At 33.5% G+C, this 16,248-nt stretch overlaps 1 protein-coding gene across 2 annotated transcripts in view; it reads left to right on the forward strand.

Moving 5' to 3' along the window:
* SLAIN2 (SLAIN motif family member 2) overlaps window positions 1–16,248 on the forward strand; it is a 76,675-nt gene that overhangs the window by 22,192 nt on the left and 38,235 nt on the right. For both annotated transcript variants that reach the window (XM_072774979.1, XM_072774980.1), the window contains exons 2-6: window positions 4,344–4,492; window positions 9,230–9,394; window positions 11,599–11,760; window positions 14,115–14,474; window positions 14,903–15,040. In XM_072774979.1, the coding sequence (XP_072631080.1) occupies window positions 4,344–4,492; window positions 9,230–9,394; window positions 11,599–11,760; window positions 14,115–14,474; window positions 14,903–15,040 (974 nt within the window). The remainder of the gene's footprint in view (window positions 1–4,343; window positions 4,493–9,229; window positions 9,395–11,598; window positions 11,761–14,114; window positions 14,475–14,902; window positions 15,041–16,248) is intronic.

The raw sequence follows: 16,248 nt of genomic DNA on the forward strand, positions 1-16,248 counted from the left end.
AGAAGAGATCAAAAAGAAGTAAGATCAGAGATTTTCAGGGGTTTTTTGTTTTGTTTTAAGGATTTCTCTTTTTCAAAATTGTTTTGGCCATACTTTGCCCTTTACATTTTCATATAACTTTTAGAATTAGCTTGCCATATCTATAAAAATGCCTGCTGAGATTTTTTTTTAAGGATTATGTTCAGTTGTGTAGATCAGTTTGAAAAAACTGACATCTTGACAGTATTGAGTCTTCAGGTCTCCATTTGTTTAAGTCTTCTTTATTTTATCTCAGCAATGTTTGCTTTCAATGCACAACTCTTGTACTTCATTTATTATAACATATTTGAATTGTTCATTGATAAGGTATAGAAATACAATTGATTTTTTTGCCTATTCATCTTATATCAACCTTACTAAGCACATTTATCCTAGTTGGATGTTGTGGGTTTCCGTAGATTCCTATAGAGGTGTTACTAAATACAGGACCATATCACCTACAAAATAAAGACTATTTGACTTCTTTCTTTTCAGTATATCTTTAATTTCTTTTTCTTGACTTATATTTGCTACACACTCCAGGATGGCTTTGTTTAGAAATGATGAGTTTGCATCCTTGACTTTGTTCCAGTCCTAGAGTAACTCAGCCTATTCACCATTAGATCTATTTTTCTGAGTTGTGTAGAATTGGTATTATTTTTTTCCTTAATATTGATAACATTAATAAAGTGAATCTGGGCATGGGTTTTTTCTTTGCAAGATTTGTAATTACTAGTTCCAATTTCTTTTTGTAAACCTCTTCGGATTCTCGGTTTCTTTGTGAGTCCCATTTGGTAACATATCTTTCTATAGAAATTTGTATATCCGAGTTACCTGTTAGCATAAAATTGTTCATAGTATTCCTTTATTATCCTGATCATAGCAGTGTTCATTCTTTATTTCTAATTTTGGTTATTAGTGTTTTCTAACTTTTCTTTGGTAAATGTAAAGATTTACCATTTTTAGATCTTCACAATGCAACACCTTTGGGGTATTTTCCCCCCCTCTATTTTTCTATTTCACTGATTTTTGCTAATATTTGTATTTTCTTTCCTTCTGACTGCCTTGAGTTTAATTTGTTCTTATTTTTTTACGTTTTTTATGTCGATTTGAGATCTCTTTTTCCTAATGTTTAAAATTATAAATTTTCCTCTCCTGTCTTCATTACATAATATTCGTATATTTTTGTTTTTATTCGGTTCAAGATATTTCCTAATTTCCCTTGTGTTATAATCTTTGACTTGTGGTTATTTATAAGTGTGTTGTTTAATTTCCAAATATTTGGGATTTACTAAATTTCTTTGTTGATTACTAATTTAATTGCATTGTAGCCAGAAAACAAACTTTGAAGAATTTCAAGTATTTTAAATTCAGAAACTTTTTCATGATTGAATGGTCTGACCTGAAAAATGTTCCATGTACACTTAAAAAAGAACTTGTATTCTATTATTGATGGGTGGAGTGCCCCCTAATTGTCAGTAAAGTAAAAGTGATTGATAATGTTCAAGATTTCTGTATCCTTACTGATTTCTCCACGTAGCTCTTTTTTCAGTTAGCAAAGGGGAGCTATTGAAAACTCCAAATAAAATTTCTCAATTGTCTCTTTTATTCTACTACTTTTATTAAGTATCTTTATATTTGATTGTTATACCTTCCTGCTGGGGTTTTTTTTTTTTTTATGTTTCTCTTTGTTACTAGTAATATTTCTTAAACTCCAGCTCTCTTATGGTTACTATTCGCATGGTATATATTCTCTTTTAGTTCAACCTACTTGTGACTTTGAATCTAAGATATTTCTTCTGTAGATAACATATAGTTGGGTCTTTTTTTTTTAATCCAGTCTGACCATCTTTGTCTTTTGAGTGGATTATTTATGTCTGTTCACATTTAATGTAATTAATCATGTCTGCCATTTTGCTTTTTGTTTTCAATTTGATTCAAGTATATTCTGTTTTCCTGCTTTAACATTTTTTTGGCATAATGAGTGATTTCTAGTTGCATCCTGGACATTGTGTTATGTTGTGAGACTCATAAACATGTTTCTTCTTTTTTAGACGACAGTGTTGTTTAGATGTAGTGAGTGGGATAGATGTTGAGCTCCCTGCCAGGCCATGTTGGCATCATGTCAGTAAAAGTGGAGCCCTGGCTCACACTCCCTTCTTCCAGATAGATGGGGTGTAAAGTAAGCTCTATACTGGGCTCTACTGACATGTAGAGGACTGGGAAAGGGAAATGAGGTGCTCATTTCCCCTTGCCTCCTACATTGTTGATGCTGGTTAGGGCTGGAGGCCTTATGACTTAATTTTAGCAGAATTAGGGTAATGAAGTTATAGGTTTTGAATTTTCTTGGCAAGTAAAAGCTTGACTAATCTCAACATGTTGTAAATTGCATTAGCCATCGATACCCTAGCAGCGTCCATCAGAACTAAGTCTCTCTTAATTAAACCAAATATTATTCAAAAACTTCAAAAGTGCCAGAATGAGAAAAATGCTTTTAGCAGGCAAAAGTTATTTTGAAGTCTATGTGTTTGCAATAAACAGAAATAATATGTATAGTTACTCAGATGTTTTTTATTTGGGATTTTCTTTAAAATTCAGGGACTAAAACACCTTGGTCTTGATAAAAGAGAATCCAGTTACAAGTTACAACCCAGTTTATGTGTTCTTTGGTAGGCTTAGAAGTACGTCAGTCAAAGATTCCTTGACTGAAGAATAATTTTGTGCCAATACCATTTGGGCCACAACCCTCCGTTTTTAGATTTCAGACACTGAAATAAGAGGAGAGAGTGATAAGAGATAGTTGGCATACTCAGGATTAATTGAATCAGTCTCCCTCTTTTCATCACTCTAGGAATGTACAGGTTGCTACATTAACTTTTATCTGTTAGTGGAAGGAAGGAGCAGTCTCTATTGCCAGTTAGGGAAGTGAATATAGAACAGTGGGTGAAAAGGTAGTTTGTGCATGTAGTATTAGCAAGACTTGGTGACAGATTATTGAAGGTAGGAAATAAAACAGAGGAATCCAAAATTGCTCTTAAGTTTTTAGCCTTTATAACTGAAAGAATTATGATGCCATTGACAAAAATAGGAAAGCTACCCTTCATGGGGTATAGGAGAGATGATGATACTTCATCATCTGTGATTTATTTTGAATTATTGTTTTATTCACTTATAGTAGATTCTGTCTTTTTAAATATTCTAAAAGCACCTTAAAATTTTCTATCATTTCTAGAGAAATGATTATTCACTCTATTAGTCTTAATTATCTTAATCAGAGCTAAATAGTTGATGTGAGTGACACACCTAAGGGGAGATGAGAAAAGGGATAGAAAATGTATATAGTGTCACTAGAAAGTTCATCAAGTCTGGTACAGATATATTTAAATATTTACATCAGAAGATGCTTCATTTTATTGCCCTAACTTGATTAATGTAAAATGTGAAATTGCTAACTCCTGATCTTATTGAGATATTTAACTATGTGGGTAAATCAAAGTATACTTTTGTTTACTTCATTAATTCCACTTAAATATCTTAATTTGAAAACCACTCTGGTTAAAATTCAAGTAACTTCACATTTTTCATATGGCATCATATTTGAAATAAATCACTATCAATTGACATAATCTAGACCAATCTGAGGAAAAAACTATGAAGTAGAAAATTTAAGTGTTTACCTCCCGTGTCTTCTCACTTTTTTTTTTAATACCTTCCACAGGAGCTTATAAAATACTGTCCTATTCTTTCCCAAGACTGAAGTGAATTTTATAGATGGAGTCATACTGTTACCAAGGATTTAAAGTATTATTTTTCTCTGATATATCATGGTTTAAAAAGAGGGCTACAGAGTGGGTACTGCTTAACTAAAAGGAATGAATTACTAGTGGTAGGTTTTTGTGTGGTTTGAGGTAGGAAGAGAACTGGGAAGTGGAAAACTATCTCTTCATTCTGTCTCCTAGATAATATTTAATAATATGGTTGTATTAGGGAGTTGGTCCAATACTACTGAAAACAGAAAAAACTATTGTAAAGACAGATGTTTGTCCATAGTTTTTGTAAGGAGAGTAACAGAAAAATAAGATATTTTAGGATTGGACAGTCGGTTTCATTTGGGTTTATTTAATATTTGAAATTTGGGTTAATTTTGCTTGTTTTAGTATCATTTTCTTTTTATGTATAAAGTAAAATATGGATGATTTTAAAGATACTCCTTGGCACCTACAGTGCTGCCCCTCCCAATTTAAATCTGTCCGAAAGGATCTCTATCTTATAACCTTGTGCTTAATAATGAATGTTACTCTTTTTTTGTTTTTGTTTTCTTCTAGGCTGTATTCATCACCAAAGAAAAAACTAACACCATTGCAGAAATCAGTCAGTCCATTAGTTTGGTGCAGGCAAGTTTTGGATTACCCAAGTCCTGATGTTGAATGTGCTAAAAAGTCTCTTATCCACAAACTTGATCAAACTATGTCAGGTATGTCTGTAATTTTACTTGTAAATTCATCTCTTTTCTTTAATCAAAAACAGGTAAATGGGGATCCCTGGGTGGAGCAGCGGTTTAGCACCTCTCTTTGGCCCAGGGCGCGATCCTGGAGACCAGGGATCGAATCCCACATCGGGCTCCCGGTGCATGGAGCCTGCTCCTCCCTCTGCCTGTGTCTCTGCCTCTCTCTCTCTCTCTGACTATCATAAATTAAAAAAAAAAAAAAAAAAAAAAAAAAAAAAAAAAACCAGGTAAATGATGAGCAGGTATGTTTTTAGGAAGGCGCTTCTTTGGTTGGTAGTGTTTTTTGAGTCTCATTGTGCGAGCATGTCATGTACATAACCCTGTGCTGTTACTTAATAGCTTTTTCCTCCCAATCTTTTCATTTTTATTTTTCTTCATCCTAAAGAATAATATCCATGGGGGCACCTGGGTGGCTCAGTGAGTTATGGCCTACCTTCAGCTCAGGTCATGGTCCCGGGGTCCTGGGATTGAGCCCAGAGACAGGCTCCTTACTCAGCTGAAAGTCTGCTGCTCCCTCTGACCCTCTCCCCTGCTTTTGCATGCATGCTCTCTCACTCTCTCTCTCTCAAATGAATAAATAAAAAATCTTAAGAAAGTAATATCCATGAAATAATGGGTTTTATACAGTAGGTTTTCTTCTCCCAATACAAGCTAAAACAAATAACTATGAAAATACAGGCTTGGTATCATCTAAAATCATCTCACCACCTTTGGGAAATTCTGATGTGATTGGAAGGTACAGGCCGAAAACCTAAGAGACCTCATTCTCGTTCTAGCACTTTGTTACTGAGTGACTCTTAGCACTATTTAACTTGTGTGAACTCAATTTTCTCATAAGAATGATGAACCTTGTAAGGTTATTTTAAGGAGTAGACAATAATGTTTATAAAAGAGCCTAATAAGTTTCTCTGGCTCATAGTAGGTATTTAGTAAATGTATTCATTTTCCTTCCCTGTTCAAATGTTACTGTTTTTTGTTTTTAACTTGGCATTTTAGTTCAGATTGCTTTTATGCTCTTTTGTTTAATAGCATTCACAAAGCTGACAAAATGTGTCTGTCACTATGGTATTTAATATAGCATGCCAGTGTGGGTAGAAATGTAGGAAAAGTATTATTGACTCCTTCTTGGAATTTCTCTCAATCTCTTCAGAATGTTACTATTTTTTTTGGAATACTTATATAGTGAGGAATTGATGTTACTAATCTTAAATAGGTTTTCTGTTTGTTGGTTTTGTTTTGTCTTGTGTCTGCTTGTGTTTACTTGACAGCCATGTACTTAAAAATTGCGTATTTTGTTTATTAAAACACATGTTCTCTGTGTCATTATTTAGACCTTTAGAACACAGTGTGTTCTCTATGTGTCATTATTTAGACCTTTATTAAAAATATCTTTAGGAATAATTTTCCAGTACTCTATCTCATCTTAGAAATAATTTAAGTATATTTTACAGTTAGGAATTTTCATCATTCAGTACTATATATTCATAACCTACTATATGCTAGTTATTGTTCCCTCTGAGGATATTGCAATGAATAAAATAGACCAGAGCTTATATTCTAATGGGGTGGCAGACAATAGATAAATAAACATACAAAAAAAAAACATATTTCAGGGGGCACGTGAATGGCTCAGTGGTTAAGCATCTGCCTTTGGCTCAGGTTGTAATCCTGGGGTCCTAGGATCAAGTCCTGCATCAGGCTTCCTTCAGGCAGCTTGCTTCTCCCTCTGCCTATGTCTCTGCCTCTGTGTGTGTCTCTCATGAATAAATAAAATATTTTTTAAAAACCGTATTTCAGGAAAATATGAGTGATTGAAGGGGAAAGGTGAAAGAGGAAATAAGGTATTCGAGGTAGAGAAGACAGCATGTTTAAAGGCTCTGTGGGAGCATGGGAATGGCCCACACATGAACACCTGGAACAGGCCAGAGTGTTGGCTGGAGAAAACTAAGGAAGGGAGAGATGTGAGATATGACCAGAAAGATAGGTAGGAGCCAGACTTTGCAAGGCCTTATAGGTTATGTTAAAGGTTTTGGACTTTATTCTAAAAGCAATGGAAAGATATTGGAGGGTTTTATTCAGGGGTGTGGTGTATATGGTCAGGAAGACATGACCAGGTTTGCATTTTGGTTAAGGTCCTGCTTAGCTACAGCTATGGAGGGTAAATTGGAGAAAGCCAAAAGTGAATGAACCTAGGGTGCTTTTGTGGGAAGTTGGTAATGACAGCCAGGCAGCATGTGTTGATGGTAGTGAAGATGAAAAGATGTGATAGGAAAAATGAATGAATGAGATTTGAGGAAATGAGGGAGAAGTATCAACAATGATCTAGTTTTTCTAGTTTTTCAGGAAGTATCAACAATGATCTAGTTTTCATTGCTTTGCCAATGGTCAGAAATATTGAATAAGCTAGGGATTTTAGAATAGAATAGAAGAAAGAAATACTATTTTAAGTATTGATTTTTCTTGTGTATAATTACACTCAATATCTTCTACTTTTTATTGTTTCTGTAATTTTGCATGTTGCATGAATGTTATTAATTATTTTCAGGTAAGAAATTCAGGAAGAGAATTCAGTGTTAGTGGGAAAATCATGAGTTCAAATTTGGAAATTTTGGCCCTGAGGTATATTTGCCATACCCATAGGGGAGACATTAAATGGGCAGCACACATGGGACCGAAGCCAGGTAAACTTAGGACTGGAGATATAAATAATAGGCTGTTTTTGGAATAGAGATAATTGATGTCAGGGTTATGAATGAGATTTCTTAGGAGAAGGAATATGACACAGGATCAGAAGATAAAAGGGCTGAGGACCTCAAATGCTACTGATTAAACGAATAACCAAGGAGAACAGAATAAGCTTAAAAGGAGATTAAAGAGTAAAGGGAAAGAAATTAGCACCCCAATTTGTGCTCAGGTTGGTATTGCTGAGATTATGCTACATATTAAATGTGTTTAAGTGTGACATATTGTCTCATGGTGAATATAGACAAAACCATAGTGTCCGACTTACTACACCATCCAACTCAACAGAAAATGTTTCCTCCTCTAAAGCACTGCTTTGCCTAGTAGGCAAACCAGAAACTTTAGTCATCATCTTTTTTTTTCCTTTAGCAATCCTTTTAGTTTTTAATACCCATTTTTTTTAAATATTGTCACCTCTGTTGCCTAGTTCAGTCTCACCTATTCAACATAAAAATGTCCATCAGTTTTCTTCCTAAACTGATTGCATCATATTTCTCTTGCTCAAAATTCACCGATGGTGAATAAAGTTCATTTTCCTGAGCATTGTTTCCAGGACTTCCATGAACCTAGCCCAGCCGTGTTTTCCTATTTCCTATGTGCTTGACCTTTCTGTGTTACTCAGTCTTATTCCCTGAACACACTGTGTATTGTCAAGGCACTGCTTTTGTTCCTGTTATAAACACGGGTGAAAGTCCACACTTGCCTCATTTTCAGTGGTCTGTCAGATTGCTGCTCATCCTCTCAAGATTGCTCCAGCACCTCATTCCAAAAGGCCTTACCTAGTTTCTCTGTTATTATGAATTACTTCTATCTCAAAAGTTCCACAGCCCTTTGCACCTTTATGATTGTACTCATTTCACTTTGTCCCAAAATCATTGTTTTTTTTTTTTTTTTCTGCCTGCACTAGTTGGTTGTAAGCCTTCTGAAAAATAGTGCCATGTCACATTTGTGTAACTGTTCTACATTTTGCTTTGCCAATGGTCAGAAATATTGAATAAGCTAGGGATTTTAGAATAGAAGAAAGAAATACTATTTTAAGTATTGATTTTTCTTGTATATAATTACACTCAATATCTTCTACTTTTTATTGTTTCTGTAATTTTGCATGTATAGCATACTTTTTTTTTTTTTCCTTTTTTGGCAGAAGTATTCTTGAGTCAAACTAGGGTAAAGGGGAAACTTTTTATTTTTGTTTTTTTTTATTTTTATTTTTTTAAATTTTTATTTATTTATGATAGTCACACAGAGAGAGAGAGAGAGGCAGAGACACAGGCAGAGGGAGAAGCAGGCTCCATGCACCGGGAGCCTGACGTGGGATTCGATCCCGGGTCTCCAGGATCGTGCCCTGGGCCAAAGGCAGGCGCTAAACCGCTGCGCCACCCAGGGATCCCACTTTTTATTTTTAAAAAGAGAATTCTCACATGTTTGACGTTAACCTGGACTAAGTAGTCAGTATTGCTTAAGTTTTTCAAAAAATCCAAATTTTGGAAAGACTGTTTTAAATCTTATTATTTCATAGAGGGCTTTCCCCCCTTTTTCTTTGCAATACATGTTTGTTACTGAAAAATGAGAAAACACAAATATACTTTTTTCATTCATTTTATTTTTTAAGGCTATTCGGGGTTGATACAGTTGGAAGAAACTTTCTAACAAGACAGGAGTAAATTAATTTAAAGGCTCATAATTTGTTGAGATGATATCCTTGTGATACTATTTTTGTTTTTTGTGGTGGCTGCTGTTTTGTGTAGTACAATAGAAGATATTGTTGGAATTCTTAATATGATGTATTTTCTCCCACTACAATAAGGTTTCTGTATTTATTTTTTTTATTTTATTTTTTTAGGTTTCTGTATTTAAATTGAGATAATGACTTAATGAATTTCCCATTAAGAAAAGTTTTTAAGTAAAATATTAACTTTTCTCAGTTATTAAATTTGATTTCTCCCCTTCTCATTAACACAGCTCTCAAGAGGCAGAATTTATATAATAATCCTTTCAACTCCATGAGTTACACGAGTCCTTACAGTCCGAATGCAAGTAGCCCATACAGCAGTGGTTTCAATTCTCCATCCTCAACCCCAGTCCGACCTCCAATAGTCAAACAGCTAATACTTCCTGGAAATTCAGGTAAGGAGAAAATGATATGGAATAATTAAAAGAATTTACTGCCCTGCCGCAAAAAATAACTTAATCATCAGTTGTTTAAGTTCTTTTATTTATGAAACTTTTAAGTGGTTAGAGAAAAATATCAGTGAGGAGCATTAGGTACTATTCTAGGCACCAGGGATACAGATAAACTAGATTATGTCCATAAAGTTTTATTTGGCATGTACTTAAGAGTTTTTAGATATTGCTTGATTAGATTAACAAGTTTGATTCTTTAAACAAGTAGATGTTTACTGAATAGTTTGGGTTGTAAAAACTAAAAATAAGAGCTCTTATTTTACTTACTTTGTTAAACAATTTAAGCTTTATTTAATAAGGTTTGATATCAGACTGAAATAATAATGTAAGGCTGTATGTGAATGTGCTGAAAGAGCAAGCCCTAAATTATAGGGGAAGGATAGACTGCTGTAATTGCGGGAAAGAATGTTTGCTGTGGTTCTGTGACCTGAAAGGTTATTCTCTAGCTTACTGTTCTTCCGAAATCACTCACTAGTAACTAACTGCTGCTTTCATTGGGGCTAATTATTACAACTTCTTTAAAAATTAAGGTTATTGTTAGCCACTTCAGATTTTTGACCTGTGTTTTCTCTAGTCTAATGACTTTTTTGAGCCTGCTGTTTGCTTTATATATAAGTTGTTACTCGCTATTATTTCACTTCTGACTGTATACTAAAAATATTTGTTGAACTTAAAGAATTTTATTTGGACACTATTTGAGCCTGGCTTTGTAGTACTTTTCTTTTCATATGTACTATGTTCTTTTTGATAATATAAACATTAACGATTTTGTTCTTCTTATGTTCCTTTCATGTTGGAGCTGACTTTTTCAAGTTTTTATTTAAATTCTTGTTAGTTAACATATTTAAAAAATTGATTTCAAGTGTAGAATTTAGGGGTTCATTAATTACAACACTCAGTGAAAGCTGAGTTTTATGATAAAAAAATTCTGGGAAACAAGCATTTCAAATAAATCTGTATTAGAAATATTAGTGATAGGGCACCTGAATGGCTCAGTCAGTTAAGCATCTGCCTTCGGCTCAGGTCATCATCCCAGGGTCCTAGGATTGAGCCTGAGTCAGGGCTCCCTGCTTGGTGAAGAGCCTGCTTCTCCCTCTCCCTTTGCCTGCCAGTCCCCCTGCTTGTGCTTTCTCTCTCTTTCTCTCTCTCATATAAACAAAATCTAGAAAGAAAGAAAGAGAGATATTAGTGACAGTGCTGGAATTTTATTCTTCATCAGAAATTGATCTGATGAAAGCACTTCGTTACAAATAAGTTAGACTCATAGATATGTATATCCTTTATTCCTCTGACCTGTCTTCTATCCCCTTTTGTTTTGAGTGATTAAATGCTTTTTTTTATCTTGTTATTTTTCCATCTTTGTGCTTCACTACAGAACTTTAGAGGATTCTTTGGATCCTCATTACTAGTTTGACAAAAGAATTTTGTAAACATGGCATAATGTAGGAAAAATAAACCTAGTATTCTTTTTTTTGTTTTGTTCCTAAATCTCTAAAGAATCTTGATTTTCCTCAAATTACAGTTTTCTTGCTTAGGAAAAGTAGATGCTTTTATTCAGGGGAAAAAAGATGATAGTGTTGGCTAATGACAATGAATTTGAGAGGAAAAAACACATCATAAATTCATCTGTTTATGAGCATTTTTATTGGCTTTCTTATAAAAGTTCGAATCCTCTAACATGTTATTGAACACCACCTACTTGCAAGGCACTATGATAAAAATGTAATTGTTTCATAAGAAGACAGATAGTTCATAGTTAAAATGTTTTGTTTTTATACCATGACAAATGCAGGAGTCCCTGCAGCCCTCTTTGCTCTTTTTTTTTTTTAAAGATTTTTTTACTTTTTTGTTTTTTTGTTTTTTTTTTTTTTTTTTTACTTTTTTAAGTAATCTCTTCACCCAACATGGGGCTCGAATTGTACAACCCTGATATCAGGAGTCACACGTTCCACCACTGAGCCAGCCAGGTGCCCCATCCCTCTTCAATCTTAATAAGGTTAATTTTTTATTTCAATATTTGGGAATTATATAAACAGAAACGGCAAAATATGGTGAACTGAATCAAAGATTTAGTATCAAGTTAATTAGAACAGATACTTATTCAGTTTTTGTTTCACCAAAGTTCGAATCTTTTTTTTTTTTTTAAGGTAATTTGAAAAGTTCATCAGACAGAAATCCTCCACTCAGCCCACAATCCTCTATAGACAGTGAGTTAAGTGCTTCAGAATTAGATGAAGATTCTATTGGATCCAATTATAAGCTAAATGATGTAACCGATGTACAGATTCTAGCTCGGATGCAGGAAGAAAGTAAGTATTTTAATTGTTAAAGTTGAGGTCCAGTTGAGGTGTAATTTTGTTGGGGTTATTAAATAGGTCTTACGGTGTTGTGGAATAGTAATAGAAATGTGGAAATTTCAGAGGCTTATTCAACATACAGACTTGCTTGTTCATTAACTTATTTTCAAACTTCATTTTATAGAGAAGAGTTTGTTGGGTGAGGAGCAAAGAAAGGCAGGTAATACTCAGCTTCAATGACTGATAACCATACCCTGCATGTCACTTGCGCAGGAACTCTCTAGAGTAGTTATTACTCTATTACTCTGTGTTTTCTTAGTATAAACCAGTGTTTCTCAACCTTTTTCCATTATTGGCCCCCCAAAGAGCCTTTTCAGACATTTTTTCCTCTTTTTTTTTTGCCTCCCACCCCCCACCATAAAATTTTAATACCACAGATAATACTCTGTATCTTTTTATGTACATGAGGACCATAAATTATTATGATAGCTAAGATTATTTTCATACCCAGGAAACAATTTTTCCCCTTTGTGGGCAAATGTCACCACTCTTAGAATATATGGTATAGACTACAAAAAAAAAAAAAAAAAAAAAAGACCTTTCTGAGAAAACTGGAATTATGATATTAAATGAGGTAAAGCATATGATATTGCTTTGCAGAGTTGTCCTTGCAACTTTTTAGGTCACAGATGCCTTTGAGAATCCAATAAAAATTATATCCCTGTCATCCCCAAAATGTACATATGCACAGAATTTTTCATACTATTTTAAGGGTTATGGATGCCCTGGCTCTCATTGTCAGTTGGTGGTGATAGTATTATTCTTGTATAGTATACATTTCTTTTTTATACGAATGACCATTTATTCTTATTTATATAGTTGCACTTTTCACATTTGTATATAAAAAATTTTTATTTATTTATTTTTTGACCCCAGTATTTTGCTAGAAACTCAACCAGCTATTTGCTGTCACTTTCATACTATGTTTTGGTAATAAGTAAAAGACATTTTAGCCTTATTAATCTTTCTTTTAAGCCATCCACATGCACAAATATTTCTTTTTCCAGCTAATAAAAAACAAGATGCTAAAAATATGTCTGATACTCCTTGAAAATGCTAGGTTTTTTTAAATGAATGATTTTTGTTTTAAAATACTGTTTCCTCAGAGTTGGGGGTTTTTGTTTTGTTTTTAACAGAAATGTAGAACTACAGATTTTGGCTGTTGCTTGGTTAAGCCCTCTTTTTTTAATATGAGAAACATACAATCCTATGGTGATTGTTGCTTCCTTAGGATCTCCCTAGTACTGGAGGGCCTGCTTTGGGATCTGTGTTTTTCTTAGCTAAAACAGTGCTTTTCTTCGGTCTGCTGTCTTTTGTTAGGTGAGTTTATTAATACCATGTTTGTTGTAATGAAACACTAACTTGTCAGTTACTAGTGAAACTTGTAACTTGACTGAAGGGCCAGAAAGGCCCCAGGAATCTGCAGTTTTATAGATACCCTGGTGTGATTCTCAGCCACTACTGTGGGTACCATATTGATAGCACTATCTGAATATGAGTACCCATCATAATAGTTTGAATACTACTCAAATAGTAGAGATATTTTAAACTAGATTGTCCATGGTTAGCAGGACTTGCTCAAAATATTAGCTAAATTCTCTATTTTTCTTGAATAGTAATTTTTTTCTTCACTGAATATATATCAACATTTGTTTCTGTTTTAGAAGTTTTTATACTATTTGAAGGGCCTAAATTTCCCTGGGTGTTTCTGGAGGTGTCAAGATTCATAGGGGACTGCTCTGAAAATTTGTACTTGATGGCTTAGAATTTAAGCTTCGTTTTACAGAAGTCTCTTGAGTCATGAAGCAATTGAAATTCATTTATGCCCAAGTATTGAATTCCTGAGGATGGGATAGAAGTTTCCTTCATCGATAATATCAATTCCAAGAATTCAGTATCCAGGGAGTTTATTTATCCACTGGTGTATTCTTTTCTTTGGTTGGATAGTATTTATTTTCACTCAACATTTCTTAAATGTTGATCTCAAATTTCAATTATTGTCTTTAGGAGTAGAAATATTTTTAAATTTATGATTCTACCTCTAATATAGATTTCAAAATCAAGAAGAAAATGTTGGATTGGGCAAAGGCTTATAGAATTTCATTCATTTAAAAAATAATCTATAAGTGTTTTAGGCATCATTATGTGGGAGAATGTGTAAGATGATTCAAGTGGAAAGGGATTTTCCTTTACACTTTATACTGTTTGGATTTCTCAGGGATACTCTTTTGCTTTTAAACTTCAAAAATATTTAAATGTTTAAAAATATACCTAAAGAAATGAAATAACATATTCATTGTTGTCAGGTCTTCGACAAGAGTATGCAGCCACTACATCTCGGCGCAGTTCTGGTTCATCTTGCAATTCTACAAGACGGGGTACTTTTAGTGATCAGGAACTTGATGCGCAAAGTTTAGATGATGAAGATGACAATATGCATCATGCGGTATACCCTGCTGTTAACAGGTTTTCACCATCACCACGCAATTCACCTCGACCATCACCTAAGCAGTCACCCAGAAATTCACCTCGTTCACGATCTCCTGCTCGAGGAATAGAATATAGTAGAGTGTCCCCACAGCCTATGATTAGCCGCTTACAACAACCTCGCCTTTCACTTCAAGGTCATCCCACAGATTTACAGACAAGCAATGTTAAAAATGAAGGTAATTAGAATGTTTTTGGAAAAACCATTGTCCTTCATATTTCATATGAAAGTAACACAATTTTTATCAAAGTTTTATATTTCAGAAAAGTAAATCAAGAGTTTAATCAGTTTACCATTTTATTACTACTAGTGAATGAATACACAAAGAAGTGAATTTAGTTTTACTTGATTATGTTAGCGTTGCTTTGTCCTACTCGTGAAGTGGTCTGTATATAGATTTTGATTTAATTTATGGTTCTTTTTAAAGGTTCTTCTCATTTATAGAACCTAGGTTGAGTTGTTTATTTTATAAGACATGTACTTCCTGTTAACTGTTCTAAAGTATGCAGAATGCTTAAATAATTTGATTTGTGAATCCCAATTAGTATTTTAACTGTTTTCATCTAAAAGAATAGCTTGATTTTTTTTCATTAAATTCTATTCTAGAAAAACTAAGACGCAGTCTTCCAAACCTGTCCCGAACATCTAGTACACAAGTTGACTCAGTGAAAAGTAGCAGAAGTGACTCAAATTTTCAAGTGCCAAATGGAGGAATACCTCGCATGCAACCTCAGGCTTCAGCCAGTAAGTATCTTTTATGTATCAGTTATTTAAAGGAAAATGAAAATTATAGATAGTAATTTTGTGTTGAATAGCTGTATTAAACCGTATCTGTAGTGAAATGTAACGATTATTTTCTATAATCATAGCTATATTCAAATTTAAAATTTGTTTCTATAAGATACCTACTTGTATGAAACTAGTTTCACCAGAATTTTAAAATAAGCAAAGTCTACCTGTTTTAAAAAAATAATTTTATACATAACGTGTGTGTATGTATATTCCTTAAAAACCTACATGTTAAAAATGATAAAATTTTTGTGGGAAATAGTCTTGGAACAAACAGCTTAAAACCCAGTCAGCTTTATTACTAGAACATTAATAAAAAGCAATAATGATCCTGCAAAAAATACTAGCATAATCAAAACATGTTAAATTTCAATGAATAAAATACTCCAGCAAATACAGAAATTCATTTTTAAAAATGTTGAAGGTTACCTGATGGAAAAGAAGGGTTGATTTGAGTCTATTGAATGAAGGAGACATATGCACCATAAACAAAAATCAGAGAGAATCATGCAGAAATAACTTCTAAGACAAAGTAGCCAGACTGAGCCAAGATGTGATATGGGAATAGATGGATACTGTATACTTTAGTGTACAGGTAATTAAAAAAGAATTGAACACTTTCCAAAGAATGTTACTTGTTAACTCCAGTAGATATGAGCACATAATCAAAGCAGGTTTAAACAAACTATCACAGTTATTTCTCTAATTTTAGAAATGCTCAATATGCACCCCTGGTATCCCAGAACTCATATCAGTGTTGTGGTCTGATTGACACAGCTCCTTTGTCACCATTTGAAATGGTGGCTGTGATGTGTTCCTTCATTTCCTCAAAGCTATAAAGAAGTGGCACAAATACGAGGTTATTGATTGTTCATTTATATAACTTTTTTATGGAGTAATACAACTTTGAAAACATTTATTTTTTTAATTCCCTTACACTCTTCCTTGGCTTTATTGTGTTTAGCTGACTTTGTGTATTTTGTGTTAAACTGCTGTTACTTGGTGACTCAAAAATAAACAGGCCAGGAAAAAGTACATTTGAACACAAATGATTTAAATTTTTCCTTATTTTCTATTGTATATGATATTATTTATATTACAGAAACTCACATTGTGCTGTACCATACATAGTCCTGTTTAATCCTCAGAACAATTCTATGAAG

This window comes from Canis lupus, chromosome 14 (assembly GCF_048164855.1).
Source record: "Canis lupus baileyi chromosome 14, mCanLup2.hap1, whole genome shotgun sequence".
In the NCBI taxonomy this organism is placed as follows: Eukaryota; Metazoa; Chordata; class Mammalia; order Carnivora; family Canidae; genus Canis; species Canis lupus.